This window comes from Vombatus ursinus, unplaced genomic scaffold (assembly GCF_900497805.2).
Source record: "Vombatus ursinus unplaced genomic scaffold, bare-nosed wombat genome assembly UNPS02014841.1, whole genome shotgun sequence".
Classification (NCBI taxonomy): domain Eukaryota; kingdom Metazoa; phylum Chordata; class Mammalia; order Diprotodontia; family Vombatidae; genus Vombatus; species Vombatus ursinus.
In genome coordinates, this window is record NW_020954619.1 from 36,563,061 (window position 1) to 36,584,783 (window position 21,723).

The following is a 21,723-nucleotide window of genomic DNA, read 5'->3' on the forward strand; positions in this document are numbered from 1 at the left end:
GTTTACAACACTTCCAAAAGTCAACTGAATGGGCTAAATAAGCCAAGTAGTCTGTAAGCCCTGAATGCTGAGTCATAAAGAATAATATTAGTACTACTGTCAACAGTGAATCACTGTTAGGCAAGGCAGTGTCTATATATAGTTGGGTACAATTTGGTTTCTTGGTTATAAAAGGACTAACTTACAACTTGTCTTAGCAGGAATTAAGCAGATGTCCTAATAGAACCATTAGTGACATTTTTATCTATTTTTAATAAAATTGAATCATTAAATAACAAAATTGTTATGACATTTCAGTAGCTAAATTGAACAATATGAATACATGAAACCAAGGGAGAATTTGTATCCCTAACAAAAGCAGTGATTACTTGGAGTCATGGGACCTGATTTTGAATTCCTGCTTCATCACTACGTGATCTTCAGCAAATTGCTTAACCTGTCTTGAGCTTCGGTTTCCTTATGTTAATTATAAAAGACTGGGGTTGGAGTAGAAGACCTTTAAACTCTACTTCCAGCTTGAGATCTATGACCTCAAAAAGATGAACTCATATGAAGATTCACCTTCCAAATGCACTTTGGTTCTAAACATATAAAATGGAGTAAAAGGTGTCCGAAATTTAAAGGTACCCCTGACATCCTTGAACCATATTATCCCACAAAACTTCTCAAAACACATTCTGCAACAAGGTCCATGGAACAGGGGAAGTTGAAGCAGTGGAGATCCAAATAGCTATTTGATAGACAAAGTCTAACCTTTTTTTCTGACATGGGCTACGTTAGCAGTCTGGAGAAGCCCATAGTTCCCTTCTCAGAATAATATTTTTAGGTGCACAAAATGAAATACATAGGACTAAAAAGGAAATCAAAGGTTAATAAAAATAAAGATGCAATTTTCCCCATCCAAGTTTATAGACCCCCTGAAATTTCTACATAGACCTCTAGGAGGTCCATGGACCCCAGGTGAAGAATGGTCCCCATTGTCCATTAGAAAAATTCCAACCATCTAAACTACAACTACTGTGCCTTTCTGAATTCCTTTCAACTCTCTTTGGCTTGCCTCTTCTCCCCTCCACTTTTCTACCTGAGAAGTGTTTGTTCTCTATGATCAAAGATCATTGCATTCATATTGCTTATTCTCTTCTTTTTAGGAGAAAGAGAGGACAGGATTGCTGATTCTTTTCAGTGGAAGAGCAAAGAAGTGAAGTGAGTAAAGGACATGGAAACACATGATAAAGAAAGAGAACTATTGTTTCAAACCAATCTTTCTTCTAAGATGCAACCAATTTCTAGGCAAGTGTTGTATGATCTGCTTTCTAAAAGACATAAGCTTCATTCTGGGAATTATAAAGTAATAAAAGTGAGCTTTGAATTTGCCAGCTGCCTATGAGAACATAAATGGATGATTTAGTTATACCTAAGCAACATTATACCTGTCATCTTCCTTTAATTCCTCCCCTGCCACCTCATCACAATATGGAGCTGGCTCAGAGTTTATCAACATGGTGCACACTGTCAGGTCCCATTTAGCGGTTAGAATGCCACTTTATGCATCAGCCGGATCTTGCAGTACATATCTCTCACTGCCCTTTGATGACAGGCCTGATAATGGATAATGTCACCTGAGGGCAAATCTAGTTAAGGTCTGAGAGGCTGCTCATTCAACGGTAAGCATCATGGTGATCAAATTTTCACCTACAACAGTTCATGGAAACTACCTTCTAAGGTATGAAGGGTTGCAATCTGCATAGATGGGGAGCATTCCCACAATGAAATTTGGGGGTACTAGATCAAGAGCTGAATGGGACCTTGGAAATCAACTATTCCATCTCCCTTAATTTACAAATGAAGGGAACTAAAGCCCAGAGAAGTTAAAGTATTTGCAAAAGGTCAAGCAAGCAGCAAAGAAGATATTCAAACCCAGGTCCTTTGACTTCCAATCCAATATACATTCCAACATTCATTCCACTAGAAAACTGTGGGTCCTTCATTAAATAAAATGCCATGCTACAGTGAGTGGCAATAGTTTGTTATAACTTAATTCACATTAGAAATTAGCAAGACATATAAAAGATCCTAGTAAAAAGATACATCTATACATTTTATTTTCAAATATTTTCATTAAACAGTTTTATTTTAATAAGTAAAAACTGAACTCTGATTTAGAACTATCATTACTGACTTTCAATCATTTTATGGCACTAATAATACGCAAAGAATTTATGCATAGGGAAAAAATACAATTAGAATCAGCAGTGAAATTTAGCTGAAGAAGTTGAAGAAAAGGAATCAAAGCTTTTAGGGAAAAGTTAATTGAAATAAAAGTCCTGAGTTATCTTCCCGATAGCTGTTAACATTCTTCCTGGTGGACTAAAAACTAAAACTCTGGAGCCAATACAAATAAAGATAAACAAAACATAAAAATGATCAGGATAATATGCTATTAATTCCAAAGAGTACAGATAAATGTGCTACATGCTTCTAATCTGCTTTGGAGCCTTAACTTGAACTCCAGAATGTTGCCCTTTTCTTAATCCTCCCTAATTATAGTGCCAATTAATTTGGAACGGAAATGCTTTTCCCCCTCGGGTGGGAGAAAGAGTGGAGATGTTCTGAAAAGCAAAAGGGAATTCAATGAAAAACAAAAAATGAAATGCAAAAAAAAAAAGTAAAAATTAAGATGACTATAATTCTAAGACCTACAGCTTGTTGCCAACTTAATTTGGTGGAATAATTGTGAAAGAAGTTTGAAACATATGTGTGTATATATACGTACACATACATGTATATAGTGTGTATGCATAAATGCATATTTGTTAAATATAGTTATATATTTATATGTTACTTCTATTATATATTAGCTATATTTATATTACATGTCTAATAATAGATTATATATGCAAAGATATTTAGCAATGTAATTAAATTAATCTCAATTAAAGGATATTTAGGTAGAAAACAAACTGCCTGAATCTCAAATGTCTATGGATAAATTAGTTTCACTAGTATTATGAGTTTAAAAATATAAAACCAAAAAACTATCAGCCTAGCCTGTTAATTAGCACTGTCTTATTAGGCCCAGGACCCTCAAAATATTCAATTTAGGATTATTTGGACTGAAGGAAACTGGCATTATGCCAAAGGATTTGTAGAATACTTGATAGAATATCCTCTTAAACTGTTTTATCTATAAATTTAGAGCAAGTGGGTGAGAATGTGTTCAAATGTCTTATAATCTGGGAATAGCATCAAACTTTGTTTTTCAAAGATCAGTCTCTCAGAGAACCAAAAAAATTAACCCATGGACCACAGTATCCCCAGAATTGTGTGAATCTGAAAAAGAAAATAAAATCCATGAATATCAGGTCAGTTACATAGAGGCATGGAATATCTCCAGGACAAAGGGGAAGGGATAGAGAAATTATGTAGCAAAATATTCCATCTATTTTTATCTCCGAAATTTCCACATAAAATTTATCATTTTAAAAGGGAAAATGTTGCTTTTCCATAGAATTCTGATTCAAGATGATGTGGAATGCCAAGGGTTAAACAGAACAGACTTTGGGAAACAATATCACAGAGGAACAGTAATACTACTATTAATTGTTACTATTTGATCTTTATTCAACCTCTTTTACTGCAGGCTTAGTATCAAATCACTAATACATAGTATATGTACTCTAATAGCCCATTCTAATAATCTCTGATGCAATCTTTAGCCAGCTTCTGAATACAGTATAATGTGTGTTTGTATATGTTAATAAAGACATATTTATTCAATATATATTTATGTATTAGCTATACATTTTTGTTATTTCTATTATATAAGTTACGCTTATATTAAATATATTATATATTTAAATACATATATGTATAAATGTAAACATATATATGTAAAAATTATATGTATAAATAAGTTTTTATTAGATACTTTTACCTACAGAATTGCATATATTATGTTTAATCTACAAATCCGTGATTATTTAAAGAGTTCAAAAATTGATCATGTAATTACATAAATTGATGGTTAAAAAACTTACAGATATTTTAAATTTTCCAAGTCTTCAAATGATCCACTGGGTATTCTTTTAATCTGATTATTGTTAAGAAGCCTATAAAGAGAAAATAAAAGCAATCACAGTAGTTATTTTCTTGAGGCAGTAACAATCTAAACCTTAGAAGAAAATTTATCATTAGTCTTCAAAGAAAAGGGGCAGCTTTTAACCAATGAACCTTAACATAGAATCAAAGAATTTTTGATGTGGAAAGATGTGACCCCTTCACTTTACAGAAAGTGAGGTCCAGAGAAGTGAAGCAGCTTGCCAAAGGTCTCACTGCTAGTATAGTAGCAAAGTAAAATAATAAAGATGAATTTATAGGCATTTTTCTCCATTACTAAACAATATGATACTAGTAACTTAATAAGTTAGGAAATATGACGATAAAAGATTTTTACGATTTTGTTAACATTCAAATTTTATTTCCCTAACAAAATTATTTCTAATATGTACAACTTCTAGTTTGTGCTGCTTTTTGAGCTCAAAAATAGAATTTGAATAAGTGGCCCAGGAGCTGCAGTGATCAAAGACTTGACAGAGGTGAACTTGGGTTTTCCCAAGATTTTATGATGGCAGAATGAAAGCTATAATGAGTTAATCCAAACTAGGAAGGCTTAGAGTATGGGGAACCGATAACTTCTCAGTATATCCATTTCCTCTTCTCTTGAAAGAAGGGAGTGGTTTGCAATAAATGATTGTTAAGGTCCCTTCCAAAGCTAACATTCTGAGATTTTAGGATTCTAGGGCAAAAATAGACTATATATCTCTCATCTGAAAATCAGCCTGAAAATCTGCTTTATCATCAGAACATTATGAGGACCATTATTTAATGATTTTTTTTTTTTTTTTTGGCCTGGGCAATCCATGAACTCAGATTCTAGAAGGGATTCAATCTACTCCAGAAGAAAGGATCTAATTGGATCTTTTTGAAGGACTGAAATTGGAGCATCCCAAATTCATTATCAGGTAGGCTTTCAACATAAACATCATTAGACATATACACCATGCAATTTTATAGCTTTACAGATGAGGAAACTGAGGCCTAAGCAGGTGACATGACACCACTATATTAATGGCATATCTAGAGCAACAATCTAGGATCCTGACTCCCAACCCAAGATAATGGATATAAAGCATTTCATAAACCTGAAAGCACTATATAAACATGAGCTATTATTAATACTATGATTTCTACACCTCACTGCCCCCCACCATTCGTACAATATAGAACTAGTTATCTTTTTAAAAAATAAAATTTTTGCTAATTTTTCAAAAAAGAATTTCAACTTACAATGTATTCAAGTTTTTCAGCCGCTTAAATGTTCCAGGATGGATTTCTCTAATTCTATTAAATCGTAAGTCCCTGTGGAAAAACAAGAATATAAATTTTATTCATACTTTCCTTAAAGTTGTGGTAGAAAGTTGGGAGATTTGCAAGCATCACTGTCACTCCCCAATTTCAAAGCATTTTTCACAACAGTGATGGTAAGTTGAAGGTAGACTAAGAATTAAGCACCTATTGATTGACATATACAAATGTATACAAGGTTTTTTTTTTTTACTAATATTCCCTCTGTCCTCTTGTCTTGCAAGTAATCTTGGATGAGCAAAGAATATATCAGCAGAGTACAAGTTCTAACAGGTCCTTCTCCAAGCTAGAAAAGCTTCAAGTACAAATGTGGTGACCAAGTACCCATCATCCAAGGATCAGGCTAGTTAAAGTTTGAAACATACCAGGGGGGCAGGTTTCTTCCTCATCAACTCACAAATCCTAAAGTACTGGAATGTTCATCCAAAGAGGATAAATATTCATATCAAGGAAATGCTGGATCCTTTAAGTAGGGTGGGTTTTGGGTTTGTTTGTTTCTTTTCTTAACATCCTAGGTCCATTACTATCACTTTAAAACTCAATGTCCCAGTAAGACTGAAGAATGGATAAGAATTGGTTGATGGAGAAAGTGGACGGGAGTTTCACATGATACTAAAAAACGAAACTGAACCCCAAAACAGTCAAAGCAGCTATGTAAATCATGCAGCCTCTTCAGATTTCTCTAAGACGTTTTCATTCCCTGAACTTTAAGCAGACAGACACACCATCATCTGATAAGAAATTAAGTCTTAATCCCTTGGAAACATGAGACAGATTAAGTTAGAAAAACAGATGCCATACAGTGTACATGTTTTATCATTATTACTATTACTAGCTCCAAACATGAGTTTCAAACAAATGTACCAGGCCTTAAAAAACCATCTGAAATCATTAAGACAAAATATGAAATCCAAGGATGCAACCAATTTATTTAAGAGATTAATGTCTGAAAAACCCTAGGCTAAACTTGGGAATGGAATCAATATTCCATAAAAACAATTAAAAAAATCATTAGCCCTTATTTACAAGTAGTTTTAACAAAAACCAGAAGGAAATGATGGGAAAATAAGACAAATTACATTCAAAATAACTACATATATATGTAAAATGTATGAAATGTCAGAGAGGTAACCTACCAGGGCACAATCAGGATTTACATAAATCCAACTAGAAAAAGCCTTTACTATTTAAGGGAAGATTTTTTAAAAAAAGAAAGAAGGGATGATTTAAATAATTGAGGAGATAAACAGCATTCATGGCAGAGCAAATGCCTACTTAATAAAAATGAGGATATTGCCTAAATTAACTTATAGATACAGAGCTACACTGGTAACACCACCAAAGGGATACTTTATTGAGTGAGAAAAATGACAACAAAATTCGTTGTTAATGAATACTCAGGGATATTTTTTGGATTTGTTTTTTGTCTTTTTTTAATGTGTAACAGGCAGTTGATGATATTATAAAGGAGACTATTAAGAGAACACTTAAGGGATCCTTGATAAATTAAAATCACCTGGCCCATATGTACTTGACTACTTTAAAAATGGGAAGACAAGATTGCTACTCCAGGGTCAGTATTATTTAACATATCATGGAGAAGATAAGATTGGAAAAGGTCAAATGTTTTCCCTACTTAAAAAAAAAAATGGGAGAGAATAGTCTGTAGATTATAGGCCAATGGGCTTGATTTTAATTTATAGCAAAATTCTAAAACTCATTAAAGAGATAGTGAACACCTAGTAAAGTGAGCAGTAATCACAGAGAATGAGCATGGATTCAGAAAGAACAAGTCATGCTAAGTGAACCTTATTTCTTCTTTTTTTAAGTTATTAAATGGTAAGTGAGAGGAATGCTGTAAATGTAGTTGTAGTAGTAAAATCGGAGTCCATTTTAACAAGGCATTGATAAAGCACCTCACACTTGGTGTGGAAAAATGGAAAGATGTGTATTAGATGATAGTAAAGTTAGGTGGATCTGAAACTGATTGAATGGCCAGACTCAAACAGTAGTCAGCAATAGTTGTAGGTCAATTCGGCAGTTCCTCAGTGGAATATGGAATGGTCTTGGGATCAGTACTTAGCTTGTACTGTATAACATTATTCTCAATTCCTTGATTAGTACATTTTTCAAATTTGCAGATGACAAAGCTGGGAGGGAGAGCTTACATAATGAGTCGAATCATCTAAGATGAAATTTAATAGGGATCAATGAATCAATGAACCTTTCTTAAGTACTTACTGTAATGTGTACCAAATATGGTGTAACAGTAGAGGGATACAATGACAAAAGGGTAGAATGCCCTTGATAAGCCTACTTTCTATTGGGAAAGATAATATGTATACATATAAGTAAAATCTTATACTTTGATTCAAAACTTTCACTTCACACATAAAAGATTGGGAAGGAGAAGTTGCATGGTAAGATAGCAGTTTGTCTAAAAAGATGTTCTTTTTATTGGCTTTTTATTGGCTCAATGAGTTAACAGTGGCAAAAATGATAGTCAAAAAAGCGAGTCAATCTTGAATTAAAAGAGGTACTGGAATGAGGAGATAAATAATACCATTTTACTTATCCCTCTTCAGACTATATCTGGAATAGTTCATTCAGTTTCCATTCTAAGAAATACTAATAAGCTAGGGTCCAGACAGGGACAACCAGAAGTGAAAGACATAGAAACTATTCCAAGGGAGCATCAGTAAAGAAATGGGAGGATTATAACATGGAAAAGACAGAGAAGAAGTATGGCACAGTGGAAAGAATAACAGATTTTTGGAGTAGGCCACCTGGGGACCAAATCATTCCTCTACTATTCACTCTAGAGGAGTGACCTTGGACAAGTCATTTGACTTTTTTGAGGCCACAGTTCCTCAACTGTAAAATAAGGGGTGGGAGTGGGGAAAGGGTTTTTAAGGTCCTTTCCAGATACAAATCTATTAACTCCTATAACAGAATGGCTGAATTTTAGGGGCTGCCAAATAGAAACAGGATCAGACTTGTTCTGTTTGGCCCCCTCAGACAGAACAAAGATCAACAATAGGTGGAAGTGACAGAGACAAGTTTAGATTTGATTTAAGAAAAAAAATATTTTTTTTCTAAAATTAGAGCAATTCCAAATTAGAGCAATAGAACGAACTGCCCTGGTATGGGAATGGACTTCCTCTCATCAGAAGCTCTTCCAGCAAAGCTTAGATGACTATTGCTTGTGTAGGGGAGGCTGTTTTTCAGTTATATGTTGGGGGCTATATTGCCCCTGGGATTTCTGCCAACTGAAATTCTATGCTTCATTGTTTTTGTATTAGCATCAAAGGACAGGGACTTCCAACTTCGCTTCAAGCTTTAAAATTCTTTTGACTCTGGAATCTCCACTTCTTGAAAATCTCATCTTTCAGGTTGAGAAAGTGGTCTGATTTAATTGCATATAATTACAGGAAGTATTAGATGTTCAAAAATATAACAAACATCTCCATGTACCATTATTAATTCACAGTACAACGAAAACAATGGGAGTCTTGCTATTGCCGAGGCATATGAAAATAACATTGTAAGCCAAAAGCTATAACCCTGTAACTTTTTCAGTAATATTTGGCAGGCTTAAAAACCAATTCATGTTTTATAATATGTTATTACTTTTGTAATGAATGCATTTTAAGAACTAGAAAAAAAACCAAACACTCAAAATAACCTACCAAGTTGCTTTTTAGGAATTATATTACTATTTTTAGCCCATGGGGAAAGTGATATAACTGCTTACAACACTAATTTACTTTCAGTTGCTTCTTTGAACCCTTTTTAATCCATGGGAATGCATTGATAAGTTAACACTTTATACTTGATAAACACACAACCTATTTAATGTTCACTTTAATAAGTTCTAAGAAATGTTTTTCCAGTGTATACAATCAGTAGCATCAAGTTACAAAAAGCAATAAATTGATCAATTGCTTAAAAAAATTTTTTAACACTTTCATTAAAAAATGCAATCTTCCCAGTTAAAGAATAAAAGCCTGTATCCTTAGTACCAAAGTACATTAATTTGTTCCACTATGTGAAACTTTAATTAGCAAAATGAGAAATTTATCAGTCTGTCACTTCCAATTTTTACTAATCAAATGTCAAGAGACCTGGGTTTCTAATCCCAACTTTGCTCCTAACTGAAGACGCAGCATGGGAGCAGGTAGGTTGCGCAGTGGATAGAGCACCGGCCCTGAAGTCAGGAGGACCTGAGTTCAAATTTGACCTCAGACCAAACACTTGACGCTTACTAGCTGTGTGACCCTGGGCAAGTCACTTAACCCCAGTTGCTTAAAAACAAACAAACAAAAAAAATGAAGACCCAGCATGGCACAAAGGAAATAATGTAGATTTGGGATCAAAGCATCACAGGTTGAAACTTGGCTCAGAGACTTACAACCTACATGAACTTGGATAAGTTATTTCACCTCTCTTGGTCTCAGTTTTCTCATATATAAAAATGAGGGATTGTACAATATGTCCTTTGAAATCTCTCTACTTCCAGATCTATGATCCTGTTATCCCTAAAGGATGGGCTCCAATGACTTTGAAGGTCTCTTCCAGCCCTAAATCCACAATCTGGCCTTGCATAAGCTCACATAAGTGACTTCTTTCTGGGCCTCAGGTTTTTTTTATTTGTTACACAAAAAGGTTGGGAAAGATCAGGGGTTCCTAATCTTTTTTTTTTTAATCATAAACTGTGTTAACAGTCTGGTGAAGCCTATGAACCCCTTAATAATGAGATGGATAAAGTAAAATACATTTTATTGCAAAGGAAACTAATTACAGTGAAATACAGTTATAGAATTTTTTTAAAAGCCTAAGGATCTCAGATTAAGAGATTTATGGGTTTGGTCATGGTACAATAGACTTGGATGTTGAAAGGACTTCAGGTAGTCTAATCTCTAAGATCCTTTTCTTAAGAGAAGTTTTCACTTTTTAAAAATTTAATAGTACATTCTACTAAGAAAAAAAGTGATAATAAAAATCTTTTGTGGAATGACTAGATAAAAAAGTCTCAGGGACAGGAATTATATTTACCAGTTGCAACACAAAACCATCTTTTTTCTTCACAAATGAAACAGATGAATCATGTCAAGTCAGTCACAAAGTGAGTACAGTTAAGCTGGGAAAAACCCTCTAGGCACATTGGGATTTTTAGTCTATCTCTTAAATGGGATTCAGATAACAAGCCTTAGCAGGTACCTCGAAAGGGGAAAGTTTTCAGGGGGATGCTGGTCTAGAAAAGACAATAGGTAAGTAGTGTATACATCAACTAGACAAGAAAATATGCTTCTCTGATGAAAACATAGGTTTAGTCAAAGTGATGGTATGTCTGAAATTGTCAAACATATCTGATTTTTTTAAAGAGAAATTCACTGTGAGCTGTAATCACTTACAAAAACACTGAGAATGACATTGTCCTGTTTTATTTTATTTTTTTGTGAGGCAATTGGGGTTAAGTGACTTGCCCAGAGTCAGCACAGCTAGTGAGTGTTATGTGTCTGAGGCCACATTTGAACTCGGGTCCTGCTGAATCCGCTGGTGCTCTATCCACTGTACCACCTAGCTGCCCCTATTGACCAATTTTAAAGATAGACAATTAAAACACCAAACTAGAAAGGGGGAAGGGGAGAAGAAAGAAAACTTAAAGAGAAAAGGAATTTTAAAATATCAAAAAAAGATTATCATGTAGCTAAATATTACTCAAAAATTGACTGAAAATACAACTAGTACCAAAATAAAGTTAAGTTTCAGTTTTGTATGTATATATGAAGAACTGAATATAACCTGATGCTCACTGTCACAAAGGAAACAAGAAGGAGGAAGGAAAGATAGATTAACTCACAATTACAGAAAAGGCTTAGGGAGAGTTTCACCTCTTAGCATGGAGAACTCCCAAGGTTCAAAGAAGGGCATATGCTAATAGCTATTAGATATGCAGAAGAAAAAGACCACTTAAAAAGTGACATTTTAAGACCGGGGAAACTTGTGGGGGGAAGGGGAGTGGGGAGAAGAGGAGGAAAATTATCTTATACTATGACATTTTCTTGAAAATTACAAGTTGAATGTGGCCTTAGCAAACCTAGTGGCAAATAAAGTTGTATTAGATGCATTTTTTACATCCCAATACTTCTGTCTCCTCCCAATGCTGCAGAGATTAAAATGTAGAAATTTTCTCATACTTCAATAGCAGTGTAGTAGTGCTCTATACCACAAGAGACCTTGGCCTAAGAATGGAGAACAGACGTAACAGCACAAGTGTGGGTGGCTGAGAAAAAGTATCTGTTTCTGTCCCTCCCCTCTCCACCAAGTCACTTGGAGCAAAAATCTAAGCAGGTCAATCGTGAATTGCCCAGTTGGGAGGAGGCTGGGACTCTGAAATCCTATCAAAGGAGAGGGAGTCAGAAAATGAGCAATAGGGGATAATAAGGAAAAAAGACTGAAATTACCAAAGATCTCAGGAGGAAGAAAATTCAAAAATTTTGAGCTTGAGCAGATGAACTAACAAGGAACATGTTAATAGCAGAAGGGAATATGATCTCCAGACTAGGTAAAAAGATTCCAGGCATCCATGAATCAAAATTTTCAAGACAAAATAAAATATATCAACATCTGATAAGGCAGAGGACCCCTGTGGAATCCCAAGACATCATAGACTTATGACAAGAAGTTCTTGAATGGTTTAAGAGATAAATAAAAATTGTGAAAGCAGAATTTACGTCCTGCACAGTAGAAATATTTGGCAGAATAGAAAAACTTTAATTCACAGTTGCAAGTTTCACCAAAAAAAAAAAAAGGAAGAAAAACAAAGAAGATAAGTGATTGGGAATTTAAAAAAAAGTGAAGGACAATTTGAAAGAAGAGAAGGAAAAAAGCAATAACATTAAAAGAAAGCATAATCTACACACAAGCAAAATATATTTATCGGGGAGATGTAATGCATAGAGACAACTTAAGGATTATAAGACTCCCAGGAGAACACAATAACTCAAAAAAAAAAAAAAGTATTGTGGTCTAGGTAATGCCATCAACAGAAATAAGGAGGATGATATGAGGGACATGGAGGGGGGCAGTATGGTGATAGCAAAGTTTTGGCATAATTTCTTTTTAGTATCTAAAGAATATCAAAATAAAACAGACTGGTCATTTGGCAAAACTGAAATATGACAAATAGATAGCCAGAGTATTCCATTTTTGCAATATGGGGAAAAATCAAATATGGTCCCCTGCATGTTGATTAGACCTCCAATGGAGAGCTTATGAGATTGCATAGATGAGTCAACCAAAATGTGTAAGCACAAATGGGTAGTAATCTTCACCTTTGCAAGGAACTCCTAAAACAATAAAACAATAAAACTCCTAAAACAAATAAAACTATTTTTGTATTCATATGAATAAACCAAAACATTTTTACTCTTTTTCGGTTAAATTAAGTATTTCTTAAGGTTAACTGGAGAAATCATATGTGTTTAAAAATATCTTTCACTTCTAATAAGTGAAGATTATATCTCAGTACCAATACCTCTCACAGGAAGTATAGCTTATGGATTAAAGGACTAGCCTTAAGAGGTAGAAAAACTTGGGTTTGAAGGCCTGCCTCTGACTCATTAATAGCTTACCCCCAACATATCCCACAGCAACTCTCCAATATTCCACTCTGTTGTAGGCGGTTGCTTATCTGAATAGAGTAGAGAGTTACATACCAGGACTTCTCTCACAATAATGAAATTGTGTATGGACAAAAAAAGAGGAGGGCGACCATTAACAAAACAACAACAACAAAAAAAAAAAAAAACAAAAAATCTTCTCTTGTTTCCATTACTCCTACACATTATTTCATTAAAGACATAGAATACATTTTCAATCTATGTGAAGAATGAAACAAGAATACCAAATATTTGAGATTAAAATACTTAAGATCTCAACTTTACAGCAAATACTTCACTTTCCTCCTCCAACCTTAATGACCATTTTTATCCAGCTAGCATAAGCCTGGAGAATGTAATCTGAACCCAAATAATCACTAACACAGAGGCATTTAATAGATACAACAATCAGCTTTGTCATACACAACATGGGGGAACATGTACAGTCTTTGGCAGAGAAAGCTGGAATGAATGGGTGTTTTTTTCTCCTAATGATATCTGCAGAATCTCAGAGCTGGGTAAATCAGGGAGCTCACGTTTACTTTGGACACTCTCTTTGTTCCTGCATTAGAAAATGCCTGGAGCCATTGTGTGTGTGTATATATATATATAGATAGATAGATAGATAGATAGATAGATAGATATACATATCTATATATCTATATGCCAAGATTTAGAAATGAGGCATAATCTCCTATCTTTTGTTTTTGCCATTGTTTTGTTCCATGAGGGTTGGTGCAAAATACTTCTTAATGCATAGTGGTGCACTTTTAGCTGACAAAGCAAGCACATTTTTATCAGAGAATCCCAGGGTTAGAAGAACCCTCAGAGGGCATCTAATCCAACCCATATCCAAAAGAAACATACCCAACACGTGCTCTTTCATCATCGGATTCAAATAACAGAAGGGAAAACTCTCCACTTCTTGAGTGATCCCATCGCACTAATGGATAGTTCTAGTTTTTACAAAGCCTAAATATGCCCCTTTGCCACTTCTATCTATTGCTCCTAGTTCTGCCTTCTAGGACCAAGAAGAACAAGTCTAATCCAACCTTTCAAATACTTGGAACATTGCTCTCAAATAGTCCCCAAACATTCTCTTCTCCCAGCTTCTTTTCCCAGGTCCTTCGATCAATCCTCATAGGATTGGAATCTCTACATGGCCTTCCCAAATTGTGGCACCAAGAACTGACAATAGTCTAAGTGTGTTCTGACAAGGGACAGAGCATAGATTATCACTTGGAAACTATGTCTTTCTTAATGCAGTCCAAGATCTCATTTGGGTTTTCTGTTTGTTTAGGGGGAAGGGAACTGTCACATCATACTGTTGACATAGTACACTTTCAGTTTACCTTTTCTAGATAAACAACTAACCCCACCACTTCCATTTTGTATTTGTGAAGTTGATATTCTGAAATTAAGTATAAGAATTTACATTTACTCCTACCAAATTTATTAGATTTGGCCCAATGCTTTAATCCATCAAGATCTTTTTGGATCCTGACTCTGGCACTTCACGTGTTGAGCTATCCCTCCCAGTTATATGTCATCTGTAAATTTAATGAGCTATGCCTTTACCAGGTAATCAGTAAAAATGTTAAACAGTACATGACCAAGCCTAGATCTCCGGGGCATAACAGTAGTGCTCTCATTCTAAAGTGACATTGAGCAATTAATGATTGCTCTTTGGTAGTGCAACCACCCAACCAGTTCCAAATTCATCAAATTGTATTATCATCTAGCTTATATTTCTATATCTTTTCCATAAGGACCATATGACACATTTCATCAAAAGATTTACTAAAATCAAGGTAAACTACATTATCTACAATATTCTCTTGTTACACTACTTTAATAACGGAGGCAAAAATAAAGTTAGTCTGTTATGACCTGTTTATCACTGCTTCCTTTCACTAATTGTTGTCATTTGGTCATTTTCATGACCCCATGTGGGTTTTTTTGGCAAAGATAGTGGAGTAGTTTGCCATTTCCTTCTCCAGCTCACTGCATAGATGAGGAAACTGAGGCAAACAGGGGTTAGGTGACTTGTTCAGGGTCACACAGCTAGTAAGTATCTGAGGCTGGATTTGAACTCAGAAAGATGAGTTCCTGACTCCAGGCCCAGCATTCTATCCACTATGCCACCTAGCTGCCCACTTTCACTAACCAGCTCGTTAATGAACCATTCCAGAATTTTCCAAGAAATAAAGTCAAGCACAGGGACCTAACATTTTTAGCCTTTGGGATACCAGGGTCAACCTCACATCAGGCTGCAGTTCCTCAGTTGGATGCCCATGCTTAGTAGATAATCCTTTCTTGTATTAAACCAACATTTCTGAATCCAGGTAACTGATCCTTTGGTTCTAGTTTCTTTTGCCTGCTAAAGCTACCAATGAATAAATATAATCTCTCTTCTACCTTACAGCCCTTCTAATATTAAAGATTACTGTATCTAGCCAAACTACCTTAGTTTGTATATATTCTGCATATATTTGCATATGTAAATATCTCCTATGATAGCATTTAAGCTCTCTAAGGACAGAGACTGTTTCATTTCTGTTGCATCTCCAGTGCTTAGCATATAGTAGGTCCTTAGTAAATTATATTAATTATCATAATAATAACATTTATATAGCACTTAAGGTTTATAAAGTGCTGCATATATTACCTCATTTGTACCTCACAGTAACCCTGCGAGGTAGATGCTATTATTATCTCCAGATAACAGATAAGGAAAGTGAGGCTGAGAGAGATTAAGTGCTATCCCAGAGTCACAAAGCTAGTACATGTCTGACGCAGGTCTTGAACTCGGGTCTTCTTGCTTTCCAGTCCAATACTGCTGACTGATGTGCTCTTTAAATTCTGACATGCTCTCAAGTCCCCTCACAAATGTTAATTATCTTCCTCTGGCTATCAATCAGCCAATAAACAAGAATTTATTAAGGACCTCCTATGTGCTAGGCACAGTGCTAGGAATACCAGGATAAAGATAAGGCAGCCTTTGCCCTCAAAGAGCTCAAATTCTAGTGAACACAAACTCTGTCAATGTCTCACTTTTTAAAAAAACAAGGCCAGTATCTGTCTGTATCCAGTCTTCTGATTTCTCTCTCTACACTATTTTTCAAATATTACCAACACTGGTTCATCACATCTAATTTTGCACCATAAAATGTAGTGTTTACATGTTTACTGTTATTTCACATTTTTTCAATATCTACCCCAAACAGGAAGTAATCACTTCAGAAATACTTAATAATTTTCTGGTCCACAGATAAAAGTGAGTTAGTTGAGAATTTTGTTAATATTTTGTTATGTATAAGACATCTTAATATGTGTTGATCTTTTATAAATTAATTTTATTTGGGTTATTGTGCATAAAACTAAGTAAATATGCACATTGTTAAGATACATTATGTTTCAATGTATTGGCAAATAAATGATTTATTAAGATTGCTTTGTTGAGATGCATCCCCACTGGAGTTCCTAGGAATTCTGAAGTACAAGGCTACTCCCCAGGGGAAAGGATATATGTACAATTCTCAGATACTGACCATCAGAATAGAACTAATAAAGCAACTCGAAAGTTGAACTTGATTTCAAGGTCTCTTTGTTGGCAAATATTGTACACATCTGCAAGGGAAAAATTCCTAAATCAAATGCTGCCAAGCTTCCTAAAATTTACTTTGAATTCCCTAAATCTTAACTTTTAGCACATAGAAATTAACAACAAATTCATAATCTGCCTAGTAGAATTCTTAGGGCCTCATCAGGCAGAAAAATAGTTATCAGGCCATTATATTAGAAATTTGACATGACAGCACCTTTAAGCAAGTTTAGAAAAGTGAAATGAATCAACATAATAATTAAATCCAGTTGAACTTGAACACTAGCTCTTTGAAAGCAGGGACTTATTTCATTTCTTTCTTTCTGTCCCCAGCACCTAGCATAATGCCTGGAACCTAGTAGGTTCTTTAAAAATTGTGGTTGAAATTAATTCAATTTTTACTCCATCTCAGTCCCTTAAGATTTACAGAATGCACTCTTCACTCTATAAGATTCATATCACAAGTATTATGATCCCACACTATGGATGAAAGAATTGAATCTGAGACATAAAAGGACTTCTCCATAGTCCTAGCATTGCTAAATGTCAGAGCTTGGCCTAGAAACCAGGTCTTCTAATTCAAACTCCAGTCTAATTCGGCCTCTTTTCCCCGCTCTACCACAAGTGTTTTGTTAAAAAGGACAGAGAAGGTCTTTTGGTTTTTATCACCAATAACTGCAACTCTTTATGAAGGCTACCATCCTGCTCATCTGCAGTAGAGATGGAGAGTTTCCAAAACAGCAGTTTCCCAAGGAAATGAAATCATGGGTCTGGGAGTCACTACAGCTTATCAAGGAGGGTACTGGCATGGTCACACACATTTTCATGATTTTACTATCTCTTCCCCTGATGTCTTACTCTTTCATGCCTCATCATTGCAAGGACTGCCCCTGGGTTTGTTACAGCTATGACAACAGAGCTTAAGTGGTTGTGAGTACCACCCAACTGAAGACACTTAAAACAGAATATTTCTTCTGTCTGAAGACCAACTTAATAAAGAAGCTTGCCATTAAGAAGCTGGCAACTGGGCAATGTATTCCCTCACCATGGAGACCTATGAAATAGATAAAAATACAAAAATCTTCCCAGTCTTTGTCAAGGAATAGGGAACAGAATATTAAGAATCACATAGTTTTTAGACTATAATCATTCATGTTAACTCTCAGTATTCTTGATATGCAAGCCTTAACCAATGACCCACCAGTTAATAGATACATCAACGGAAGGGCTGAAAACACAGTCACACTGAAATTCTCCATAAAAAAGAAAAACAGAAAACAGAAAAGAAGTCAAAACAAAACCAATGGGAGAGGACATTCACAGTTCTCCTCAGAAAGACAAGTAAGAGTTGGCAGAGTTAGTTTCTTCATATATCCAAATAATAAAAGCTGACATTGATCTAGCACTTTAAAATCTACAAAGCAGTTTTTCTATCGCAGAGATGATAATGATTTCATTATAAAAATAGTAAAAGCTGGAAGGGCAGCTAGGTGACTCACTGGAGATAGTACTGGGCCTGAAGTCAAGAAGATTCATCTCCCTGAGCTCAAATCTAGCCCCTGACACTTATGAGCTGAATGGCTCTGAGCAAGTCACTTAACCCCATTTGCCTCAGATTCCTCATGTGGAAAACAAGCTGGAAAAGGAAATGACAAACCACTCCAGTATCTTTGCCAGGAAAACCCAAATGGAATCATGAAGAGTCAGACACGACTGAAAAATGACTGGACAGCAATAACCAACACACCCAATGCCTTTACTGTTATTAAGTGAAGCTCCTAGGGTGTTTTTCATGTACCCAAAGGGGTATGATAGGCATTGAGAGGAGTTCGATTCAATTTAATTTGACAATTTGCTCATTATATCCACCCAACACATTTTCCAGGCAAGTGCCCTCTGCTCTGTCTCCTATGTGTTAGCCTGTCCATGTATATTCCCTACAGGCATTCACTTTGCATATGCATGGAGCTTCCTCATCTATAAAGTGAGAGAGACAAGATTATTCCTGAGGTATCTTCTATCTCTTAATCCATGATCTTATGACAATACTATGTTCTTGCTACCTTTTCTGGTCCCTGCTAAACACAAAGAAGATACCTACCAGCTATGCTATTTATTATCTTTTTGATGCTAGGTAAGTCATTAACTTCTCAGGAAGATAAGTGGGGAGTTAGGTAGCCAGGTGTCATCGTGCATAGAGCATTCAGTCTGGAGTCAGGAAGACCTGAGTTTAAATCCAGGCTTAGACATTTACTGGCTGTGCAACCTTGGGTAAATCACTTAACTTCAGTTTCCTCATCTGTAAAATGGGGCAATGATAGCAACGACCTTCCAGGATTGTTGTGAGGATCAAATGAAATAATATTTGTAAAGTGCTTAGCACAGGACCTGGCACATATAAGACACTATACAAATGCTATCATCATCATCATCAATCATCATCGGCATCATCAAGGCCTCAGTTTCCTCATCTATAAAATGAGGAGGCTGGGGCTTGCAGATCTTCTAAAGTTCCACCCAACTCTAAATCTATGATCCTTTGACTTCTGATTATTCTGAACCACAATTGACAGATTTTGCTCTGGATTAGCTGAGGAATCATTCTAATGTACTCCTCACTGCAGGCCTCCATCCAGAACAGCCTTCTCCCAAGTCCCACTCAAAGTAGTCTGAAAGTCGAATACAGCTAAGCCAATTACTCCAAGCAGCAGGAAAGAGCTCAACTCTCCTCTTCCACAAAAATACTGACCTGTTAATCAAGCAAATTACAGTTACCTCAGATCAAACTTCAAAAGGGGCTCAGGAAAGTGTCCAAATTCATAAGCCTCGGAGAGCCTCATTGTATGGAGAGAGCTGGATGTGTATATCAGATTGGACAGGACTACTCCATAAAGCTCCAGACCATTCTAAAACCTATCTGGGAAAGCCCCATGACTGATGGTCTGGCCTGACCTCTGCCTTTGAAGAAACCTGCCCTAGCACAAAGTTAAACCCAAAGCATAAGAAGAAAAAAAGGATTAAAAGCTTTCAATAGAATCAGAAAAGTATGACCCATAATTCCACTACCTTATGATTTACTGGCCTGGCCTGGTACTCACTGATACTCACTGATACAACAAAATTACAACACATCAGGGCAGAAATGGAGCTTTCGTCAAATATTTTTAGAGTTGAAAAGGGACCTTGGTCTTCTAGTTCAACACCCCCCCCCCCATTTTACAGATGAGAAAACTGAACTGCAGAGAGGGTGACTTGCCCAAGATAAAAAACGAATTAATAATAACAATGCCAAGATTTGACAGGATACAATTTCTTTCTCCAGTGGTTTTTTTTTTCATATGCACTATAATGATTTCTTAAAGCTCATGAGACATAGCATCATCTAGCAGAAAGAACCAGAGATTTGCAAAGAAAGGACCTCAATTCAAATTCTAATTGTGAGGCTTGCTGTTTGACCTTGGACAAGTTCATTTCTATCTGAGACTCACTTTCCTCATTTCTAAAATGAAGATGTTGAAATACTTAATCTCTAAGGTTCCTTCTAGCTCTGAGTCTTATGACATCAAAGACACACAAATATTCCATAAGGCTCAAACAAGATAACATAAAGCACTTTGCAAACTCAGAAGCACTATACAAATGTCAGTTATATAATCTAATCCCTTCATTTTATAGGCGATGAAACTGAAGTTTACAGTGGGGAAATTATTTGCTTAAAGTTACACAAACCTTAGCAATAGAGCTAGAATTTGAATCATTCTTCTCTGACTTAATAAATGCTCCCATTCCAATGCCCTTTCCATCACACCACATTGCTTCTCAATTTGTTTCACTGCAATCAGCAATTATTAGGCACTTACTGTTTCGAGATGAACCACACTTACTTCAAGATTTTTGTCTATGTGTGTATTCCCTCCACTAACACACATCATAATATTTCACTGACGTGGTAGACGGTCTTTGAAAGCTGCTGGGGGCAAAAGTTCACCAATCGGCAAATCTTTCTGACTGACTGTGCTGGTAAGCCACTGGGTGAGATAAGGTAGCATAAGATATGTCAAGATATTCTTTCCATCCTGTCATGTACCCTTTAAAACAGACGTCTAGAGGACAATTTCTCTAGGCACTAAGCCACTCAGCTTCCAAATTCCCTACCACCTTGGGGCTGTGCTACCCTGACCTGTAAGTATGCTTTATCTGTTGTTGTTGTTGAGTCATTTCAACAACATCAGTCCATTTTCAGTTGTGTTGTGACCCCATTTGGGGTTTTCTTGGCAAAGATACTGGAGTGATTTGCATTTCCTTCTCCAGTGTATTTTACAGATGAAGAAACTGAGGCAACCAGAGTTAAATGACTTGCCCAGGGTCACACAGTTAAGTGTCTGAGGCTAGATTTAAACTCAGGAAGATAAGCCATCCTGGCTGTAGGCCCAACACTCTCCACTGTGCCACCTAGTTGCCCCTGCCATATCCAGCCTATCCCAGATTCAAACATGCTTCATCCCAAATATCTTGCCCTCCATAATACATGGGCCTCCCTTTCCACAGCTTGTCTGGGAACATACTACACTTGCTTTTGGAAAGGATGTATCAATTGTGTCAATTAACTATGCTTTTGTTCCATTCTCCAACCCTCTATTTCCCAAACCACAATACCCTTCCAGGGCCACCACTCCCTTATGTGCATGGAATCTCCCATTACAGTGTAGCCTCCAGGTAGTCAGGGACTATTCTTGCTTCTGCATCTGTATTCCCTGCACTTAGCATACTGCCTGACACATATTAAGAGCTTAATGCTTTTTTTTTTTTTAATATATATACCTATTAGGTAATGAAGTTGAATTCAATCCAATTCACCATTTAGTAAATATCTACCAGCAAGCTCCAGGGGTAGAGGTCCTCTCTACCTAGGAGGCTCACGTTAATCCCTGTTTCTTTGTTTTGATATGGTAATTTAGGGGTACTGTAGATTAGATTACAAAAACCTTCTCACCAAGAAAGACTTTACAAACTGAATTGCTAACCCTTAAG

The 21,723-nt window shown here is 35.9% G+C and overlaps 1 protein-coding gene across 2 annotated transcripts in view; it reads right to left on the minus strand.

The window, feature by feature from the left end:
• Nucleotides 1-21,723, minus strand: part of PXDN (peroxidasin) — a 143,067-nt gene that overhangs the window by 70,702 nt on the left and 50,642 nt on the right. For both annotated transcript variants that reach the window (XM_027840348.1, XM_027840347.1), the window contains exons 2-3: nt 5,347-5,418; nt 4,038-4,109 (exon numbers count right to left, since the gene is read on the minus strand). In XM_027840348.1, the coding sequence (XP_027696149.1) occupies nt 4,038-4,109; nt 5,347-5,418 (144 nt within the window). The remainder of the gene's footprint in view (nt 1-4,037; nt 4,110-5,346; nt 5,419-21,723) is intronic.